Source organism: Micropterus salmoides, unplaced genomic scaffold, assembly GCF_014851395.1.
Source record: "Micropterus salmoides isolate LMB-PRFRI ecotype aquatic unplaced genomic scaffold, ASM1485139v1 Ms_hic_scaffold_17, whole genome shotgun sequence".
In the NCBI taxonomy this organism is placed as follows: Eukaryota; Metazoa; Chordata; class Actinopteri; order Centrarchiformes; family Centrarchidae; genus Micropterus; species Micropterus salmoides.
In genome coordinates, this window is record NW_024040817.1 from 2,228,529 (window position 1) to 2,250,873 (window position 22,345).

Genomic DNA, 22,345 nt, shown 5'->3' on the forward strand with positions numbered 1-22,345 from the left:
ACTACACAAACGCATGGCTCAACACAGAAGGGTCAACTCCTCAGGTCAAGACTCTGCAGTCTACTTACATTTGAAGGACAGAGGACACTCGTTTGAGGACCACCAGGTGCACATTTTAGACAGAGAAGATGGATGGTTTGAAAGAGGTGTCAAGGAAGCATCTACACCAGGGTCGAGAAGCCGTCCTTGAACAGGGGAGGGGGTCTACGCCACCACTTATCCCCCACTTATCCCCCACTTACAATGCTGTCCTTTCATCACTTCCCAGGAAACTCAACAAACGTAACCTATTGGCCTCAGGTGAAGATACCAACGATGAGTCGTTCAGTCTTGGCCACAGGTAGTCTTAACGACTGTAACGACTGTCGTCACAGCAACAAGGAACACTAACGAACCAGCGGTATCGATGACCCGGGATAACGACCCCACTGAGGTTAAATAGCTGAGTTTCCCTGCCAGTCAGTCAGAACTGAAGAAGTCCTTCGGATGAAGGACGAAACGTCTTCCAGTATCTTCAACCAAGTCCAGTTGCCCTTGATTTTAACCTTCGTTGGATGTACTTTCAAATGTTATTGGTAATTTTTAAGCCAGCTATCCAGTTTAGCATCAACTTTCAACAGCCCACATTCACACTGCAATTTCTTCAGAAACTGGATTCTGTAGTTATTCATCGACATTCTCTCAATAAGACAGCACCTATCCACTTCATAATGACCCATAGTGAATGGTGACTGATTAGTGAATTATGAATTTTTATATAGCCACACAAAAATGTACATTAACGTCCTTCTTACAACATCATTTCAGACTTACTTGCTTTTTGTGACCCAGGATCAGCGTGATGCTTTTCATCCTCTGAGATCTCCAGCTGATTCTCCTCTCCCGCTCCTCTGTTGTCTTGAACTCTTCGGGTATATCTCACATTCAAGCTTGAATCTGGTGCAGCGAGAATCCTTGCAGACATTTCGATTAACTGAAAACGTAGTGAACCGTTTCACTGTCTGCTAATTTGTCTTTGAGTTGGGCAGCTTTCAAAAGAGGAAGTAACAGCAGGACACACCGCCACCAGAGATGCACACCACAACATATGTGTTTGTGTTGATGAAATAATTTAATTGAGGCATAAACTACATATAACTATATTTGAATCTGAAAAATGAAGGTGTTTTTTGGTCAGTGCACTGAGAAAGTATATGGTTTTCACTCAACAGCACATATATGTGCTCACATACACACATTTGTGCAAAGCTGCATTCATGTTGACCGTGCAGTTTAATAACTCTGACACAGGAAATTTGATGTTTTCACCGGAAAGTTATTTTTGTTCTGTCTAGTAGATGAAATGACATGAAATTTTAATTGTTAAATGATGGTACAAAAAAAATTTTTAAACAAATAATTGTGCTGCTTTAATTTCATGAAGAAGAAGACGAGAATCTTCCTCTCTGACCCAAACAGAGCAAGTTTGCTGCTCAGTTTTTAGATGTTTACTTTACAAAACTCTACTCAAACACTGTTTTTCTTGTGAATGTATAACCACAGTCTCAGAGAATCTTCAAGTCTTTTTCTTGTTTTTGTCTCTGAGCTTCTCGGTCATCCAGGTCATAGTTATCCAAAGGAGGTTAAAGTCAAAGGCAACTGGATCCAAGACTTCTTCAGTTCTGGGAAGTCAGCCGGAACTGAAGAATCTCTTGGATGAGGGACAAAATGTCTTTATAGTATGTTCTACCAAGTCCAGTTGCTTGACTTTTCTTGTCTTTGCTCTGTGAAGTTTTTATCCCATCTACAATGATTCTAATGCATCGTCAGGGCCGTGCAGAGACCTTTGGATCGGCAGGTGCTCAAAGTACAAAAGGGGCACATGGAACAAGTATTTAAATAGGGCTGTTCTCAAAATATCGATACTGAAATATATTGTTATGTATTCTTTGATTATATGCGTATACAGATGCTTCAGTATCGATACATCAGCAAATGCACAGTTTTGAAAAAGAAACACAGGGAACACCCAGTTCTGGCTTTAAAACACGGTGGGCTGACACAACTTACAGGGAACAGTTGCTGTTGAGGGGTTGCTGGGGATGTTGCTGCTGATACTACAGGAGGTGATCTGTGACTAGAGATATTATAACAAGCATAGGAGATACAGTGGGTACGGAAAGTATTGAGACCCCTTTAAATTTTTCACTCTTTGTTTCATTGCAGCCATTTTCCAAAAATCAAAAAGTTCATTTTATTTCTCAGTAATGTACACTCAGCACCCCATCTTGACAGAAAAAAACAGAAATGTAGAAATTTTTGCAAATTTATTAAAAAAGAAAAACTGAAATATCACATGGTCATAAGTATTCAGACCCTTTGCCGTGACACTCATATTTAACTCATTAACTCACTCACTTAACTAATTAACCTGTTTTACCAATGTTGTTATAATTATTTTAAGGTACACTACATTTTTTTATTAACTTACCTTAATAATCCTAGTCCCCGCGACCCTGTACGCAGGATAAGCGGTTGACGATGGATGGATCGAATAATCCTAGTTCAAGTGAAGGGCTTTTAGTCAAATTACATAAAAAATACATTACCCCGCCGACGCCCATGAAACTTTTCTCCCTCAAACAGCAAGAACGAAGTGAACAGAGCACCTTTGTTTATCTGTGTGCAGAAGTAACGTTAGCTGTCGGCACAGTCGTCGGCAGCTAACGTTACTTCTACAGGCGACACACAGCAATACACTCACCTAAAGGATTATTAGGAACACCTGTTCAATTTCTCATTAATGCAATTATCTAATCAACCAATCACATGGCAGTTGCTTCAATGCATATAGGGGTGTGGTCCTGGTCAAGACAATCTCCTGAACTCCAAACTGAATGTCAGAATGGGAAAGAAAGATGATTTAAGCAGTTTTGAGCGTGGCATGGTTGTTGGTGCCAGACGGGCCGGTCTGAGTATTTCACAATCTGCTCAGTTACTGGGATTTTCACGCACAACCATTTCTAGGGTTTACAAAGAATGGTGTGAAAAGGGAAAAACATCCAGTATGCGGCAGTCCTGTGGGCGAAAATGCCTCGTTGATGCTAGAGGTCAGAGGAGAATGGGCCGACTGATTCAAGCTGATAGAAGAACAACTTTGACTGAAATAACCACTCGTTACAACCGAGGTATGCGGCAAAGCATTTGTGAAGCCACAACACGCACAACCTTGAGGCGGATGGGCTACAACAGCAGAAGACCCCACCGGGTACCACTCATCTCCACCACAAATAGGAAAAAGAGGCTACAATTTGCAAGAGCTCACCAAAATTGGACAGTTAAAGACTGTAAAAATGTTGCCTGGTCTGATGAGTCTCGATTTCTGTTGAGACATTCAGATGGTAGAGTCAGAATTTGGCGTAAACAGAATGAGAACGTGGATCCATCATGCCTTGTTACCACTGTGCAGGCTGGTGGTGGTGGTGTAATGGTGTGGGGGATGTTTTCTTGGCACACTTTAGGCCCCTTAATGCCAATTGGGCATCGTTTAAATGCCATGGCCTACCTGAGCATTGTTTCTGACCATGTCCATCCCTTTATGGCCACCATGTACCCATCCTCTGATGGCTACTTCCAGCAGGATAATGCACCATGTCACAAAGCTCGAATCATTTCAAATTGATTTCTTGAACATGACAATGAGTTCACTGTACTAAAATGGCCCCCACAGTCACCAGATCTCAACCCAATAGAGCATCTTTGGGATGTGGTGGAACAGGAGCTTCGTGCCCTGGATGTGCATCCCACAAATCTCCATCAACTGCAAGATGCTATCCTATCAATATGGGCCAACATTTCTAAAGAATGCTTTTAGCACCTTGTTGAATCAATGCCACGTAGAATTAAGGCAGTTCTGAAGGTAAAGGGGGTCAAACACAGTATTAGTATGGTGTTCCTAATAATCCTTTAGGTGAGTGTATACAACTACTGTGCTGCTCTCTTTGCGTCTTTCTTGTAAAACACATCCAACAACCCACAACAAGCACATTGCGGCAAACCCCTCTGACCGGCGGGATCGCAGTTGTCCTGTAGTCAGAGCTGCTGAATCACTAACGGTGTCTGAACGGGAGGGCTCGTCACGGATGAGGTCATCAGGTGAAAGGTCATAATGTGTCATTTTATTTACTGCGAAAATATTAATAATTAATTTTACTAATATTTTGATTCGGCAGGCCTTCACAAATGGACCTTTACAAATTTAAAAATTAATTAATTAATTAAATTTGTCATTGACAAAAGGGCACTTTGGGCATCAAAGGGCAGGTGCTCAAGCACCCGTTGCACCCCCCTCTGCACGTGCATCGTCATAGGAAACCGACTGGTAGCAGGTTAAAAACACAACTAACAGATCACTGGCAGCTAAGATCACACACTCAGCAACAATACTGGTGTTTACTGTTCATCACCTTCAATTTTGTCCTTCAGCTGCTTTACTTAATTCTGTAATTGGCTGTTGTTGACTGTTATTTCTTCAGGAAAACAACAAGATATAAAAGAGTCAGACAATTTTAAAATATGTATTCTTAATAAGCAGTGTGAAGTTGGATGCTGTATCGCGGTAGTTGTTTGTTTGTTTGTTTGTCAGTTTGTCGTATCTGGTCTGCAGCTGGTCTTTTTCCAAAGTGACTGAAATATCTGTTGAGAAGCACAACAACATAAGAAACACACCAACAACACCAAATCATTCATGCCTATGAAGCGACAAATAGAGCGTGATCTGCCTCTATATTTGTTTAAAAGTTGACTCAGTCCCTTCTGTCCTCTTTTTGTTGCAGTTGTTGGTTTCTTTCAGTTTATTATCAGAGAATAAACAGAGAGGGATTCAAGTAATGACAATCCTTGACGTGAATGCATGACCGCACTGTAGGTGAGCAAAGAGAGAGGTATTTTTGACAGCTGTAAGTAACGTTAATGCCATTATGGTGTCACAGTCTAAGATGCAAAGAACATTGTCGTCTGTTGTAAACTTTGTGCGACCAGCAAAAAGTTTTTGCTGCTGCCAGTGATGCTCGGACTCATCGGGAGAGAGTGGCGTTATCTCACCCAGTAGTAGGGTAGAGTAGCTAATATTACTTTTTTAAGGAGTAACTAGTTGGTAATAACTATAGGCTGAGTAACTTTCCCAACACTGAGTTGACAATAAGGATCGGATAAATTGGGTATGTTTTGATTATTGCTTGTTATAGGCATCTAATGTTTACTTTGACATTGTTGTCGATTGATCAATCATATAGGCCAGGGGTCTTCAGTTAAAATTCAGAGAGGTCCAGTTAGAGAAAATTTCACAAAGCAAAGGTCCGCAAACATCAACTTGCGTCTACCATAACCTAAAGCCTTAGTTGCATCAACATATGTTTTTTGTCCTTTGATACTATTTCAACAATAGTTTTCACATAAAACTGAAGGGATAATAAATAATAACCACTCTAATAATACATTCTAAATTTAAGTAATCTAAAGGCTGCATTTAAAAAACGGTTTTGTAAATGTGCATCGTAAAATAAATTAATTTTAATTGTTGTAACTTTTAGTGACTGAAGTTCAGTCTCAACCAGTTTTATAATTAACACTCAACACATCTTAACAAATGAACAGCTGTAATGCCGCCTCCTTCTCTTTCATTCCCTCTTTTATAGCTACCACTTCCCTACTTTCTCTTGTTTAGTGAGAAATGTGAGCTCTAGCTAGGACTGGAGATAAATGAGATATTCCGGTTTTGAACCAACCGTGGGAAGAATGTACATGTGAGAATCTGTACATTCTTGGTTAAAAGTCATGTGAAGTCTCTTTCTCTTTCCTCTCCTCTCTTCCTCTGTGTATCTCACTCGCGGACTCGACTCGCAATGCTCAGGGCCGTTAACGGCTCTGGCAATGCTTAACAATGGACAGATTTGATTGGCTGAGCAGCCTCACATGAGACGATTAGAGAACATGCGATTGGTTTGTGAGTTTCCTATGCCGCTGAATGAGGACAGTAAATGTTAGAGAAGCTGCGCATTTTAAAATAGAAAAGCTCCATCATGAGGTAGTAATTCTCAATAACAGATCGACTGTACGTCCAGACAATGCGGCCGCTGGGTGCGGATCCGGATCGCGGTCCGCCTATTTTTGACCTCTGATATAGGCTATAGGCTACGCTTTGCTGTATGGATGGTTGCTTTTTAAGTCGCCCTTATGTTAAAGGTTTGGCACGTTATAAATTAATTTCTTGTGAATTGTTGTGACAGGGTTTTCATACGGCTGTGATCCGCGGGGTCGCTCTGCGCTCCTCATCAACAGACAGGCAAACAAGCGCTCTGCGAGGTAACCATGGCAACAGCTTCTGTGTAACCGGCGCGATCCCGTGAAACTGTCGCGGCCGTTCTGGTCTCACGCTCACGGCCGCCCGCTGTCAGAGTTGAAATGAAATGAAAAACTTTTTCCTACAGTTTATCAACAGACAGAGACTGATCTGCCACCAGGTCTTAAACAGGCGACAACCTTTGCTGCTGTTTCATTAAAAATAATCTATTAACTTCTACTGAACTAATTTGAAAGTTAGTAGTTATATTATTTAGTTATAGACTCAATTATTTCATGTTGCTTGTTGCACATTTAGTGGTTGAAGTTTGAAGCCAATCACATGCCTGCTTTGTGGGGATGTCCATGCACACAGGCTAGTTTTACTATCATTGTCCGGACGCACACACACTCAACGGATAGAGGATTTTAGTCATGGGACGTCTGGATCTCAAGTTATCAGAGAAACAGGCTCAGCAACATTAGTGCCAGCTAGTGCACAGTGATCACAGAATAGCATCAGAATTTCAACATCTTTCAAACATTATTGGTATTATTCAAGCCAGCAATCAGTTTAGCGTCAGCTTTCAACAGCCCACCATCACTCTGCAGCTTCTTCAGAAACTGGATTCTCTAGTTACTCGTTGTCATTCTGTCAGTAAGAAAATTGACTCTTGTGGCACCAGATTACAGAAACAAGACACCTGATAATGACCCATAGTTAATGGTAACTGATTAATGAATTGTACATTTTTATATAGCCACACAAAAATGTACATTAACGTCCTTCTTACAACATCATTTCAGACTTACTTGCTTTTTGTGACCCAGGATCAGCGTGATGCTTTTCATCCTCTGAGATCTCCAGCTGATTCTCCTCTCCCGCTCCTCTGTTGTCTTGAACTCTTCCGGTATATCTCACATTCAAGCTTGAATCTGGTGCAGCGAGAATCCTTGCAGACATTTTGAAACACTGAAAACTTAGTGAACAGTTTCACTGTCTGCTTGTTTGTCTTTGGGTTGGGCAGCTTTCAAAAGAGGAAGTAACAGCAGGACTCACCACTGACACAGATGGACACCACAACATATGTATTATTGAAGACTTGACTTTAATTGAGTCATAAACCACATAAAACTATATTTAAAGCTGAAACATAAAGATTTTTTTTGTCAGTGACACTGAGGAAGTATATGGTTTTCACTCAACAGCAGGTTTGTGCTCACATTCACACATTTGTGCAAAGCTGCATTCATGTTCTCCATATAGTTTATTCACACATGCATCTCTGACACAGGAAATGTGATGTGTTGACCAGTTATTTTTGTTCTGTCTAGTAGATGAAATGACGTGACAAGTATTAATGGTTCAATGATAATAATAAACCTAACATGTTAAACATATAATTGTGCTTTGGTAATTTATGAAGAAAACAAAAGAGATGATTGAATATCATCCTTCCTGACGCACATGCAGAGGATGTGACTGTTACTATTCTGAGTATCAGTTCATGCATCGTGTGGATTTGATAGCTTTTGATTAGCAAAACAGCCCAAGTGTAAATGCAACCAAGCATTAAAGATGGATTGAAATCTTATTCAAAATCAGGTGTATTCTTCTCTCCAAAACACATTCATAATCTTTCCTCCTCCCAAGTGTAACTACATCAGTAAGTGGTCTGTGGAAGAAGCCTATGAGGTTTGTCCTTTATGATAATGGCTTAAATAACACTGAAACAGAAAGGAGCCGTCTTTCCCCTTGTTGTCATGTATGTGACATCTTAGGCTTTTTGAAAACAGGCTGTTGTAATATCCCTCTCTGCAGAGAGGGTAAGTGCACATGTAGTTGTGTGGATGACTTCCAACCAGACTGTTCACTGTGTAGGGCAGAGGAACAATATCTATGTAATCCAGGTTGTTCAGGATGCAACACAGAATGAACAACTGAAGAAATGTAAAATGTGAGTTGGTCTGATTTGACAAAGTTGATCCCAACACTACACACCCCTCTGTCCTCAAGATAAACAGGAAAGCTCTTTCTCACAGATCCAGTTCTTCTTCTGATCATTATATCCGCTCGTTGTCCATTTTCCTTGTTTATCGCAGCATGCTGCAGCGTAATAATTGTTGCTGTGCTGGTGTCCTGTTGCCCAGAACCTGTAGGAGAAATAAAATGTTGTCACTCCTGATTATTTTCAATTTGAAGGAAGCTGTTGGATTTCACTTGAAATATTTTTATTATCATAAATGACAATTACATTTTTAATAACGTGTTTAACACATAATTCAGCTTAGTAAATTAATATAATGTGAATTAATATTTTGTTCATTTGTTTTCATCTAATTTTAAAAACAAACTTCTTTTAGTAATAAAATGAATTGTGAAGGAAACTAAAAACTTTAAAAGCGTCTCACTTTAGTGTCAGCGGCGAGTCGTCCACCCATTTCCATTTCCATCCTGTCCATTGTGTGGCCCGTAGACCAATCCAGGAGTCTCCATCCTTGTTCAGCTCAGTGACACATTTCTAGTAGTTGACAAGAGACAATAATCATTTCTCTGTTCATAATTCAGTAATTCTATTGTGGTACATGTGTGATGTCTGAAAAGTCTGAAGGAAAAAGAAATCTGTGGCAACTTTTCAGTTCATCAGTGGTGCATAAATCAGAAACACTCAGAGGACTGATGGAATTCAGCTCCTCTTGTAGAATAACCATTGTTCAGTGGTGGGAAAAGTACTAAATGTTCCTACTTAAGTAAAAGTACAGATACCACACTAAAATGTTACTCAAATAAAAGTCATCCAGTAAAATACTACTCAAGTAAAAGTGAAAAAGGACCTGGGTTTAAAAGTTTGACTATCAAAAGTAAAAAGTACTTTTCAAATCTATTGATCCTACAAAAAGCAACGTATCTTTTTAGATTTACTGAAGACAGTGCCGTGTAAAAAGTTTAAGACTTAGGCCAAATAAAAAAGCTTGAACTTTTACCAACATGTTTATTTTCAACAAAAATAGACAGCAGTTAGAAAAGAAAAGTTTCAGCGGAGAGGTTCAGAGATGGATGCAAAGTAGAGTCCCATTCTGTTACCAGAACAGAGACCCGAGTTGACATGAAGCCATGTAACAAGTGATTTTCACCTTGTTTTGGACCTCCTTTTATAGCTCTGTTTCTAAGCATTACATCACCTCTTGGCTCTCTTTCCTGCTGCTCCTGGATCTGTGGAAATCCCCAGATATTTGGTGTCTCTTATCATCTTCTGACCTTTCAGCATTTTGGTGGATTGTCACTTTTATTTCACTTAACTTTAGGTGTCTATATAGAATATATTGGTGGTAGTTTCCCCTTCAGACCGTCTGACAGACACAGAACCACGTTTGGGACTGTATGTTAGGATGAGACAAGGAGGTGGAAACTAAAACTACCTGCAACACTTTCAGGCAGAAATCTCACCACAAATGTGAACTTCAGCACCTCCGATAAAGCTCACAGACCCAAACAGAGCCAGTTTGCTCCTCAGTTTTTAGATGCTTATAATGCAAAACTCTACTGAAACATTGTTTTTCAAGTTTTTTCTTTCAAATTTATAACCTTAGTCTCAGAGAGTATTCAAGGTTTTTTTGTCTTCGCTCCGTAATGTTTTTATTTCCACCTACAATGGCCCTAATGCATCGTCATAGGAAGCCGACTGGCTGCAGGTCAAAAACAGAAGTAACAGATCACTGGCAGCTACATCTAAGATCACACACTCAGTAACAAACACACTCACCTGTTCCTCTTCGTTGTTTATGATCACCAGATCTGCTCCTTTCCTTTGACAGTCACTTCTGCTGTCAGACCAAGTTTTCTTCTCATTGGATTTAAAGTAACAGCTGCATCCAAATCTCTTCCATCCTTCAGGACACCACTTCTCTTCATGTCAAATGAGTGTTAAAAGATGGATTTCATGTCATTTAAATTGATTAAACCATGTTTCACTTTCTTCTTAAATATCTTTCTTGCCTGCCACTTGTTGTTTGCTCTATAAAAGTAATGGCAAAGTCAAGTTATATCAAGTGAATTAGTTTGATGCTGGTGTTCATTGTTCATCACCTTCAATTTTATCCTTCAGCTGCTTTACTTCATTCTGTAACTGACTGTTGTTGACTGTCATTTCTTGAGGAAAAACAACAAGAGATAAGAATATCTTTAGAATATTTTAAAATATGTATTCTTAATAAGCAGTCTGAAGTTAGATGCTGTGTATTTTGGTATTTGCTTATTTTGTTTTGAAACCCCGCGACCTGATCCCAGATAAGCGGATGAAGGTGGATGGACGGTTTTGAAAGTTTTCTTACCTGAAATTTGTCCCTGCAGCTCGCTGTAGTTGTTGTTCAGTTTGTCGTATCTGGTCTGCAGCTGGTCTTTGTCCGAAGTGACTGAAATATCTGTTGAGAAGCACAACAACATAAGAAACACACCAACACCACCAAATCATTTGCCTCAAACTAAAGACAGAATTGCATTACTTTCTCTGCATATTTTAATGTTCTATGATAAAACACCTTTCGTGTTATCAGACCATCCAAAGCGCTTTACATGTGACATTCACACTCGTTCATCACAATGTGGTGTTCAGTATCATCCCAAAGGACACTTTGACATGCAGACTAGAGGAACCTTCCGATTAGTGGGCGACCCTCTTTACCTCCTGAGCCACAGCCGTCCCAAAAAACATCAAGTAACTATAAAGAGGTTTTTGTTTTTTTAGCTATGGGGTATATTTTATTTTCAGAGATGTTGTCTATATGTTTTTAAACAAAGTACAGACTCATATGCACTATGTTCATTGACATCTAATCCTCTCAGAACTGGCTCTGAAGTAATTCCCCTCCTAGCGTGACTGCAGTGTAAAAATTATGGACATGAAAACAACAGTCTTTGTTGTGTGCAAAAATTTTTTCTTAAGTTCAGCCAAAGCTAGAATGAGGCTTCATTAGTCTGAGTTAACCAGAATGAAAGTTTACTTGTTTTTAGTAAAATGTTCCCACTTTGTTTCCACGGACTGTGTTTCTTTACTGAGCTGTGCGGTGGAAGGATGCTGCCGAGACACAACACTGGCAATAACCCAACCTGTTACTAGGATCAAGATACCTGTTTGATTTTTATAACTCAGACTGCTGTGATCTCATAATAACTTCAGCTGAATGTTAGAATGCATTTTTACACAGAGCTGACAGGACAAATGATTACAAAGATAAATAAATCTTTCAGCATGCATGTGGCAGGTCAGTATTATATGAAGATGAACAAAAAATAAGAACCTATCCTTTAAAGTCTGAAGCTGGTGCTCAAGACAAAACCAGACCGTCTCAACCTCCTCCAGCTTGATTCATTAGATCTGGTTGTGGAGAACTGGAAAGTACATTTTAGTGTAACTGAGCAAACTTTGGTGGAAAACATTTAATAAATGTGCTTCATAGACCAGTTGCAGCAGTTTTTCTGCATTGTGAACAGGTTCAGTATTTGGTTGTCAGTAGTTGTGGGGTGTATTTTATCTTACAACGTATGTATAGGAGGATGATTCCAGTTATGGTCAGAAAGCACAGCACTCCAAGACAAAATGCAGCAGCTCTGAAAGGCCTGCTTTGGACGGCTGGAGGATGATTCTCAGTGTGCGGTCCTAAAGTGGCAAAGCACACCGAGAGCGGGTTCATTAAAGGAAAACAACATGCGTCATGTTATCATTCCCCACACATAACATTTTAGTCAACAGCTTCACTGCCTTCATCTGTGGTTCTAAAATGGAGGCTTAACATTGGTAATCATTTACATTTTGTTAGATTTTAAACAAATCATATAAAAACGTATGGAAATCAATTATTATTTTGATGTAAAACAAATATGAACTCATCTGAAATGTTGATCCGTTATGGGCAATTCGATTGCACAGCTCGCAACTTTGCATCATCTCCTCTTGACTTTCTCTCTTGGCTCTGTATTAATAACTTCTTCCTGTCATGTGGCTGCTGTTTACATTTCTTTGTAAAACTTTACTAGAGCTGACGCTTGTTGGCTAAATGTTACCTTAACCTATATGAATGGCCAAAACAATTAAACATTAGATCCAGATTTTGGTTTTAAAAACTTGGCAGAAGATTACAGAAAATGAACACATGAACAATGAGTCATCTACTCAGAGAGCTCTAATACTTTTTTTTAGCAGAACATAATCCAACCAACTACAGGAATAAATGTATAACATGTTTAGTATGAACCCCTTGTGTTTTTGTGGATGTTTCCTGTAGTTAGTTGGATTATCTTCTGCACTGTAAATGAATAGAAACAAACTTAGGCTGCAGTGTCATGGGATTGGAAATCTAAAAATAAAAAACTGAACTGAGAGTTAACTTATGGGTCAACCATTAGTCCAACATGATTTAAAAAGACACACTCATACAGAAGCAAGATAAACATTATTTTTTTACATCATAGATTTGTCATAATTTCTCACTTACCTCCGTCGTGTGACTGAAGATCAGTGTGATCATCTTGATATCGTCTGTACTCTCGTAGATAGCCACCGTTCTTTCTTCCCACTCTACGTTGTCCTCCTGCACCTTTCTGTTGTATCTCACCTTCTTTGAGAAATCTGGTTTGGCATAAATATCTGAGGACATCTTGAGAGGACTGAGACAGTTGAACAGTAGCTGCACTTCACTTCCTGTAACTGTTCTGTGTTGATTGGTTACTATGCTGCTGTAAACCTTCAATGTGTACAAGTATACTCTGCAGTACTAACTGTAGTAGATATAAATTCATTAACATAATAAACTGTATTGACGCTGCTGTCAGTCTTACAGGCGGCTTCTGTCTGGTTTCAGTAGAGAAAAATGAGGAAGTAGCAGCAAAGAAACACACACTCACTTTTTATTCATTTGACTCTTCTGGACCCCCCCCCCCCCCCACACACACACACACACACACACACACACACAGCAGATTAACAGTTTGGCCAAAACAGGAAATGTCTATTTTCTGTTGCTTCCACAGAAAAAACGAATCATTTCCAACTAAGCTGTGATGTTTAACGAAGTTGTAATGACAATCCTAACTCTATGACAATTAATACATTAAAATACATATCCTACATACATACTTTCACTACTGTGAGGCAGATTGTCCTGAAATGAAATGTGGTGACACCATTACTGCCACCGTCTGGCCTGAGCTTCCAAAAGGCAAAAAAAAACCACAAAAAGTTGAAGCACCTTCATTCACCACAGTGGTTGAACCTTTTTTGATTTGGCCTTTTTGTAGATTTACATTTTGCACTTCTGAGTAATGAAATACAGTTGATTTTCTCATGGTTGCCTTTTTATTATGTTGTTTTTAAGGGAGGGCAGCAAGAACTATTGATAAAGAGAGGGAGAAATGCTGTACACAAAGATTAGAAACCATTACATCACAGTTACACATGTTGGCCTCCATGGTCACCAGGAAACTCTCAATACATTGGTTTCTCACAGATCCATTGATTGGATCCTGTGTTGATGTATTCCCATGTTCCTTTCAGATTAATATATGCTTTGGACCCATTCACAGCGTTTACTTTCATACCTGCCTGCCAGGCCCTGTGGAACAGAATAAGTACTATATTGTTACAGGGAAAAGCTGCAAAACACATGGGATTATTGATATAAGATTGTACATGCAGTTATTGTGCCTGAAAGAGCTCATAAAATGAATTATGGACTGAAAACCCTCTTGAGCATCATGTTTACTTTCTTTATATCTTTTAACTCGTATGTAATCTACAGAAGAAGAGTTTCAAAAAGAGGAATTTGTTTTTTTATTCCAAAGTCAATTCATATTTAAAATTCATATCAAAGCAATTGTTTTTTCACCATGCTCAGCTTTCAGTAAAGAGGGCAGCACAGAGGATTAATATGAACATGTTGGCGCCTTCGTGTGGTGGAGCAGTAGAATGCAAGTTCATTATACATCATTTTTACTCAGCTACACACCACACATGATGTGGCTTGATTAGTCAAGTTAAACCCATTTGTGGAATTGTTCAGTGATTATCATTATCTCAACACTGTCGGACTCACGCAGTGCTAATTTAAAATACATTTTAACATTATTTGAAAACGTGATTGACTTGATGAAACATTAAGTATTGTTCATATTAAGATTTCAGTTTCTTAAAATACTAGCATATAAATGTTGACATATCATGATTTAACAAAAACTAGAATTTCTCACGTATATGTCAGAGTTGATCCGTCCACCCATTCCCATTTGTTGTTCCAACCGTTTTTCACTGATTTCAGACCGATCCAGGAAGCTCCATGTTTACTCAGCTCTCTGACAAAATCCTGATCATTTTGCAGAAGAGCAGATAATTATTTCTCTGTTCATACATAAGATTTTCAGTGGTAGTAAATTAATGTGTCATGTTTTGAACATCTCTGATGAAAGAAGAAATGCAAAAAGTTTTGTCAATAACTATAAAGATTTGTCCTAAACACAAATATGTGGATATATGTTGATAAGTTAACCTCTTTGAGTCGAAGGCCCCGGTTGGTAATCAGCTCCAACAAGCTCCAACAAAAAAACACACAATACTGTACACGTTAACAGAGAGGCACTCACCTGTTCCTCTCTGGTGTTTATTATCACCAGATCTGCTCCTCTCTTCTGACAGTCTGTCCTACTGGCTGTCCAGTTTTTCATCTCAGTAGATTTGTAGTAACAACTGCATCGAAATCTCGTCCATACTTAAAGAAACAGCATATTTTCATCGAGGTGTTTTAGTGATAGATTTCAAATAATTTAATATACTTTAAGAAACTACTTTAAGAAATTTAAATCTTTCTCACCTGTACTGTTCCGCTGTGTTTGTGTTTTTTTCTCCTCTACCAGACAGTACCTGTTTTCATAACGGGTCTTATTGCTTGCATCCTGGTTGTTTTCCAAAACGGTTGAAATATCTGGTATAAAAACACAACAAAAAGAGACAGTGATGTAAAATAAAACCAACAGATCATGGTTTTAAGTGACTCAAGATATGACATTGAATTACAGATAAATTCCTCACAGAGTCTGGACAGGATAGTGACTCCTACCACTAGCAGGAGACACAGTAGACCCAGAACCAGTGCCACAGCTCTAAAAGGGTTTCTTTGGACAGCTGGAAGATGATTTTGAGTGTTAGCTCCTATAGAGGCAAAGTACACAATATATTTTGATTAAACATGTATGCAGTAGCTGTTGGGCATTTCCTCCTTCAGGTCAGCTCATCTGAACACACAGCACCAAAGACATTTGATTTTAAAAGTAAGACCGTAATCCCAGCCAGTGGAAAACGAGTAGAATAAAGAATAATTATTAATCAATTAAAAATATTAAAATTAAAAGATAAAAAATTATAAATATATGTAATGTAAGTATTAAATACTCAAGTGTTCATTGGCCCTGTGTCATTGTAGGCTGTGCAATATTTTAGTGTTTGAAAAGTGAAATGTATGTCACAGTTTTAAGGCAAACTATTCATCTTGTACAGTCTCATGTACAAATATTAATATAATTTCATCAATATTAACACTGTTATATACAAATGTAATTCATAGATGATCTCCTAATTAGAATCCATACCCAGATACACTAATTTATTTTTTATATTAACATTAATATTTCCACAGTATTTAATACCTACGTACCTCCATCCTGTGTCAAAAGATCAACTTGATGGTTTGTAAAAGTGTCCATACCCTCGTAAATGTCGACCAGTCTCTCCACTCTCTGTCCTCTGTCCTCTCTTTCTCCTTTGCAGTATCTCACATTCATAGTCAAATTTGGGTCTTCATAAATGTTGGACGACATTTTGATGCCTGAGACAAGCAAAAGGTCCCTGCAGCTTTTCAAAAGTCTGAATTTACTCTATATTACACCCCACTCAGTCCAGTGCTCTAACATGAGCTGCTTTGCTAAATAGATTTTTGATATCTTAGTTTGTAATTCAAAATCCTGAATATGCAACTTGTGTGCTTTATTCTAATGCTGCTGTCTGTGTTTTCTGCCAAGGTTTCTCTGTCTCTCTGTTTCTGAATGTTCTGGCCAGGTTTCAACAGGAAGTAGTGGCAGGATAACGCACACAACACATAGCCAGACTTTAATCACTGTACGTTGAAAACCTCAAAACAAATTGGGCAATTTAAAATTCTACAATCTCCATTTGATTTTCTATTTTTTTCATTTAGTTTATTTAGAATATATATGGCTTTCACTCAGTGAACCACAATATACATGTATACATTTTTTTTGTCTGTCAGGGGTGTGATATGTGATCTGTAGTTGATAAAGTATGCTGGAGCACTTACTACTCCAGTACTGAGAACAGCATTAAAAAGTCACTTTTGCTAGTGTTGTTTGATAGAATAGAGTACAAGCATATATTAAAATTTTTATGAAGTAATAGTACTTGAAGAAGTGCATGAAGAGGTAATTCAGTACAGTGTCTGGATTAATATTTTCTTTTATCTCATTGTTACATATTCTCATAATGTTTTTAGGTTGACTATGTAACAACTGTCCAGGGCCTACAGATGAAAAATAGTATTTTGGCTATCTCTGGCACATTTACGTCAATGTTTTAATAATGTGCACTGTGCCTACTGAATGAAACTGAATAATAATGAATAAAAATAAACAATTTTTGACACCCAAGCTGTACAGCACAGTAAATGTTTGCAGTACAGCAGGTTCAAATGATGGAATAAAAAAACTACATAATGGATTAAACACTAAACAGGCACAAACATTTGAAGAAAATAACAGAAATAATACAAGCAGCCATGGTGTCATGTTATAGAACAACTTTTCTTAAAATGTCTTTGGCTCAGTGTTTCTGATCTTTATCACATTATGTGTGGCGCAACATGGTATCCTGAAGCAACATATACTACGGAAGTTCTTTTATCATCTCTACCATCATTTCCTTAATGACATCATTTCACACTATCAGATGTTACACCCCACAGTCTCAAAATAATCTAATATGACAAGTTTAAGTAGTAACAGATATCAAGGGGAGGGAAGCACTGACATTGGATTGTATTCAATGTTCCTGTTTATTTACAAGTCCCCATGATCAAAGGTTTCACAGGCGTGGCATTTTCATAAATGGTTGCATGAATCAGAGAACATACCAAACAAAATTGTTTAGCTTTAACTTTAAGGTTGTAGTTTGTTTGTGGTTAGAACGCAACACGGAGCAGCCACAAGAGTGTACATTGATTTATGCATGTGTTACATTTGAATTAAAAAGCTAAACCATTCAGTAGATTTCACTGCTGATCAGAGAAACAACTTCCCATCATTTTCTTCCCGTGTAAAGTTTATTTTATTAAAAATTTAAAACTATTATAGACAATAGGACACATCTAGTCTTAGAGATAGAGATATTATTTAAGGCAAAGCAAGTTTATTTATATTGCCCCAATCAGACACAAGGCAATTCAAAGTGCTTTACAAGAACATGGAAATACATTGAAAGTAAGTCATTAAGTAAGTAAGTAAGTCAAAATGATTTAAGACAATAAAGATACATTGCTTGGTGAAGCACCTTGATCCTGGGAACATTGAATAAACCTGTCCCAGGTGACCTGAGCGGGCAGGGATGTATTTTGTCCCGTGACCATTTAGTGCTTTATAACCAAGTAATAGGATTTTTAAATATATCCTTTGGCAGACAGGAAGCCATTGCAGTCATGTAGGTGTTAGTGAGGACTCTGGTTGCAGCATTGTGAACAAGCTGCAGCTGTTGATTTCTTTACTAAGACCTGTAAAGACACCATTACTGTAGTCTAGCCTGCTGAAAATAAACACATGAACAAGTTGTTGAGTATCTTGTTTAGAAAGAAATACTATGCTGTGTTTTTAAGGTGGTACTAGGCTGGTTTTGTAACAGTCTTTATGTGGCTGTTAGGTCAGAGTCAATAACCAAATCATGGGTTGAGCAATTTTGTCCAATGCGCTGTGTGATGACAGTTATGTAGAGTTGTGTGTCATCTGTATAGTATGTAATGTTAAAATAGTACATAATGTGAGCAAAGGAACCCCACATGGGATTTTTGTTTGCTCAGATTCATAATTACCAATTGACACAAGTAGTCTAGAAGTAGTCCCTCGTCTTGTGAACCAATTTCACGTAGTGCCAGAAAGTCCCACCCACATTTGGAGTCTGTTGAGCAGGATCTTATGTTCAACCGTGTTGAATACAGCACTGAGATCCAGCAATACCAAAACCAATTTTTGATGCCTCACTGCTGAGATGAACTCTAACAAGTGCAGTCTCAGTGCTGTGGTGAAAAGCATTAAAGACATTATGTTGCACTAAGAAAGTTAGCTCTACTAACTCAGGGTCTGAATCAGGTTTATACACTGCTAGATAGACTTAAGATATGGTACTGTATATCATGGGATGCATGTATGTTAGTAAAATCTATGTTGCAGTTATATAATGGTTTTACAAATACATTAAGGAAATAATTACTATAAAGTTATCCACATAGAGCATTTTATTAGTTATGTAGGACCCTTAATCTACTAATATCTTGTCTCACTAGTTTATTAATGTTAACCCTGCATCCAAGGTTTGGTCTAATATCCCATTTATACTTAGCCATTTTGTGCTTCTTGGGCTAATTGGATTTGCTGTCTAATTGCAAAACAGTGAATTGAAAATGCTTCCAAGAAGTATTCAAAACGGACCTAAATCTAGTTGCTCAAAACCACCTTGGGAGGAGGCTTGAGACGCATTCTAGCCTGTGTTGAAAAGGTTTTGCCCTCTGTTAATAACTTTCTCTCACTGGTAAATCAAATTTGTTTTGTGGCTGACTGAAATGCGTATATTTGATTATGTGTAAACTAAAGTATGTCAAATCACATCTGAGAAATTTGAAATAACAAGTGTAAATGTGGCCTAAATTAGGAGTTTTTAGAGCCACTGCAGTTATCAATGCAGCCTCTGAGCTATTATAATTCACCTTTTAATCAGAATGTTAAACCTGCATAAAACTTTTTGGTCACCTTGGCAAGTTGAGATTGTTTATAGAACTCGTTAGCGATAAGTTCTGCTTTAATTGGAAGCAGTCTTTCACCCAGCTTGCCTCTACACCGGAGCGTTATCAGACTGTGACGATCCTGGTCTTCAGCAGGTCCAAGCTGGACTCACAGGCTGTGCTGTAGTCCAGCCCTAATGCTGTTAGGACATTTATAAATCTTTCTGAATTCTGATTCTATGAATGCAACACTTGTCCCATTGCTGCATGTCTGTGAAAGCCAGTGACCCCTGGACACTGACATGGCTACTGAACGCGCTCATAAGAGGTGGAGGCTTCCTCTTCACCAAGCCTATTATTTTCCTCACATCAGGACACTGCAGGTGCTTGTACCATAGTCATTTACCAAAGAGGTTTTGTGAGAGTATATTGGGGAGGGGTTGACCTGTTTATCAATTAGATTTTAATGGACTTGCTACAAAGCACTCAGGGTTAACATCCGAGGATTCTGTCTGTTTAAATTGAATATCAGGAGGAAGTACAACATTTTAACCTAAATTCTAAATCTGTGTTAAAGACAGGGCTGGGCAATATGGCTCATAAATAATATCTTGATATTTTTAGGCTATGCCACAATAAACAATTTATATTTCGATATAGCAAAATAACATAACGTACATTCTTAAATAGTGCAAACATGTTGTTAAATATAACACATTATTGCATCTATAATATCAATCCAAAATATCATACATTATAGTAAAATGCTGCACAATGACTACTTTAAGTATATTTTGCTGGAATACATGCATTCTTTTGCCCTAGTAAGGTTTATCATGCAGACCTTTTACTTACAGTGGAGTATTTTATCAAAGTCAGGTTGGTATTAGTACTTCTGCTCAAGTAAAGGACCTGAATACTTCTTACCTGCGTGTTACACGACAAACAGCTTTCACTAACTATTATACTGTAACCTGAGCTAATCTACACCCTTTATGGTTGACGTCGTACAATGACTTTGTGTAAAACTCCTTTGCAGTTGTTGAAGCAGTTGTGAGGCAGCATATGCCTGCCGAAGTACAACATGATTGTCTGTCTTTTAACGCTCTCTCTCTCTCTCTCTCTCTCTTTCCAGGGGCCGACTGGTCCAGTAGGTGAGACAGGTGTACCAGGACCTCAAGGACCCCAAGGACCACAGGGACCCAGCGGACGGTCCATCATAGGGCCCCCAGTAAGATCAGCACACAGTCTCACCAAAAATTTGTTTTTGAAAGTTAATTTACATGTTTACATTAAGGTTTCATAGGCTGTAATGTCAAGGCTCCTATCACACTTTTCACATGTTCAGATGCAGTTTGTATTTTAAGTATAAGAGAAACACTCTTAACTTTTATCTGCAGGGTGCTCCGGGTGAGAGAGGACAGAAAGGGGAACAAGGACAACAAGGAGTGCAGGTAAAGAAAACTGTCAACAATATGTGAATCTAACATAAACATTTTAGACCCTGTTTATTGTCAGGTTAAGGTTAGGTAACATTTCAGTTGGTTAGTAGGGTTTCTGTATGTTACAGTTCATTTGATGTTAAAACACTGCTTGGTTTAGGTCTACAGGAGCAACATGTGAGTCATTCATGTGAACATTGTACATTTTGTCTGCTATTTATTGTTAAGAAATGTCAATAAATCACGTCTGCAGCCGCTTGTAGCTGCTCACTACAGGAGCGAACAGCTACAAAACGTGTTTATCATGACTGCTTTTTAAACTGCTAATTATATAATGCAGATTTTCACCTTGGTTTGACGGCGAGCTGTGAAATACAAGTGTTTTAGTCAGAGATACAAATTAATTAACAGTGTTATTGACAAAAAATTGGGCAGTGTGCTGTTTCAAACAGGACTGTTTCTTGAAAAGAGCCTCCCACAAGTAATTACTGCTCTACTGTAAATGATTGGGACTAATATGACATTTTGGAAACAAATAGTTGTCAAACTTTGAATAATGGTGCCATTTGCGAAAAGGTTGATTTCTGTGGTTCATATCTATTTCTATGCCCTGAGCTTGTGACTCTACAGCAAGATCTGTTCTTGTGGTGTTTGTGCAGCACATGTGCAGTTCATTTTCTTGTATTTAATGCCATTTTTGCCTTTATTGGAAGGTTGATAGTATATGAAGCAACGCAACAAATGTCCCCAGGCTGGAATCCAATAAGGGACGATGTAGTTATATGATACAAGTCTAAACCAATCAGCCGCTGAGTCACCACAGGAAGTCAGGCAGCATTAAGTAAACCACATCTTTTGCAACCCTGAAATAAGGAGTGTGCTTCGCTGCAAAATATTGAGCTTCTCATTTGAACAGACTGTCTGTTATTATATCTTAGTAGTGAAAACTACAAAGAAAGAAAACAACAGTCACCTAAAATTATCATATCATAATACAAATGACTGAAATTATACACTGTAAAGTTATTTTTTTAATCGTGTAGTCCTTGTGATTTCACATCAGACATTTGTGTTTCAGGGAATTCCTGGCAGAGCTGGAGCTCCGGGCAGAGAAGGACCTCCAGGACCCAGAGTGAGTCACCTCATGAATATTACTGTCAATCTGTAGTACTGCACATACTGGTAAAAGTACTAATGATACGGTTTTCTTACACTGCTTCTACCTCTACTGTTACTACTGCTACTACTAACGTTATTACTCCTACTACTGTCACTAATGATACTAATACTGCTGTCAGCACTGCCACTACTAAACCTCTTTTACCACCACCATTACTATTATTACTACTGCTTCTACTAGTGCATCTGATACTAGAGTAGTACCTTTGTCACATTTACTGGAAATAGTACCATTACTACTAATACTACTTTTACCTGCTACTACTTCTACTTACCTCCTTGATGTAGTCGAGCTCATGCAGACACCACTGAAGCTGAGTTGAGGTATTTCTCTGCTGCCATCTATTGTCTGGATGGAGACAGAA

General features: G+C 38.4%; 2 protein-coding genes and 1 long non-coding RNA gene across 13 annotated transcripts in view; 1 reads left to right on the forward strand and 2 right to left on the reverse strand.

Annotated features, from left to right (window-relative positions):
* LOC119906777 (collagen alpha-1(XIV) chain-like) overlaps positions 1-22,345 on the forward strand; it is a 516,646-nt gene that overhangs the window by 478,895 nt on the left and 15,406 nt on the right. For all 4 annotated transcript variants that reach the window (XM_038724122.1, XM_038724121.1, XM_038724124.1 and 1 more), the window contains 3 exons: positions 20,495-20,590; positions 20,760-20,813; positions 21,880-21,933. In XM_038724122.1, coding sequence (XP_038580050.1) covers positions 20,495-20,590; positions 20,760-20,813; positions 21,880-21,933 — 204 coding nt within the window. The remainder of the gene's footprint in view (positions 1-20,494; positions 20,591-20,759; positions 20,814-21,879; positions 21,934-22,345) is intronic.
* On the reverse strand, positions 4,621-12,820 carry LOC119906799. The gene is made up of 3 exons (XR_005445034.1): positions 12,811-12,820; positions 11,856-11,975; positions 4,621-4,665 (listed from the first exon to the last, which is right to left on the reverse strand). It is a non-coding gene; the product is annotated as an uncharacterized LOC119906799 (long non-coding RNA).
* Positions 13,563-16,401, reverse strand: LOC119906781 (C-type lectin domain family 4 member C-like). 8 transcript variants are annotated; one of them, XM_038724139.1, is made up of 6 exons: positions 16,069-16,401; positions 15,396-15,488; positions 15,178-15,288; positions 14,951-15,075; positions 14,561-14,673; positions 13,563-13,926 (listed from the first exon to the last, which is right to left on the reverse strand). In XM_038724139.1, the coding sequence occupies exons 1-6, from the start codon at positions 16,178-16,180 to the stop codon at positions 13,800-13,802; spliced, it is 681 nt and encodes a 226-aa protein (XP_038580067.1). In that variant the 5' UTR covers positions 16,181-16,401; the 3' UTR covers positions 13,563-13,799. The 8 variants fall into 8 exon arrangements, with proteins under 8 accessions (XP_038580067.1, XP_038580066.1, XP_038580065.1 ...); XM_038724138.1 differs by having other exon boundaries at positions 15,381-15,488; XM_038724137.1 differs by having other exon boundaries at positions 15,396-15,515.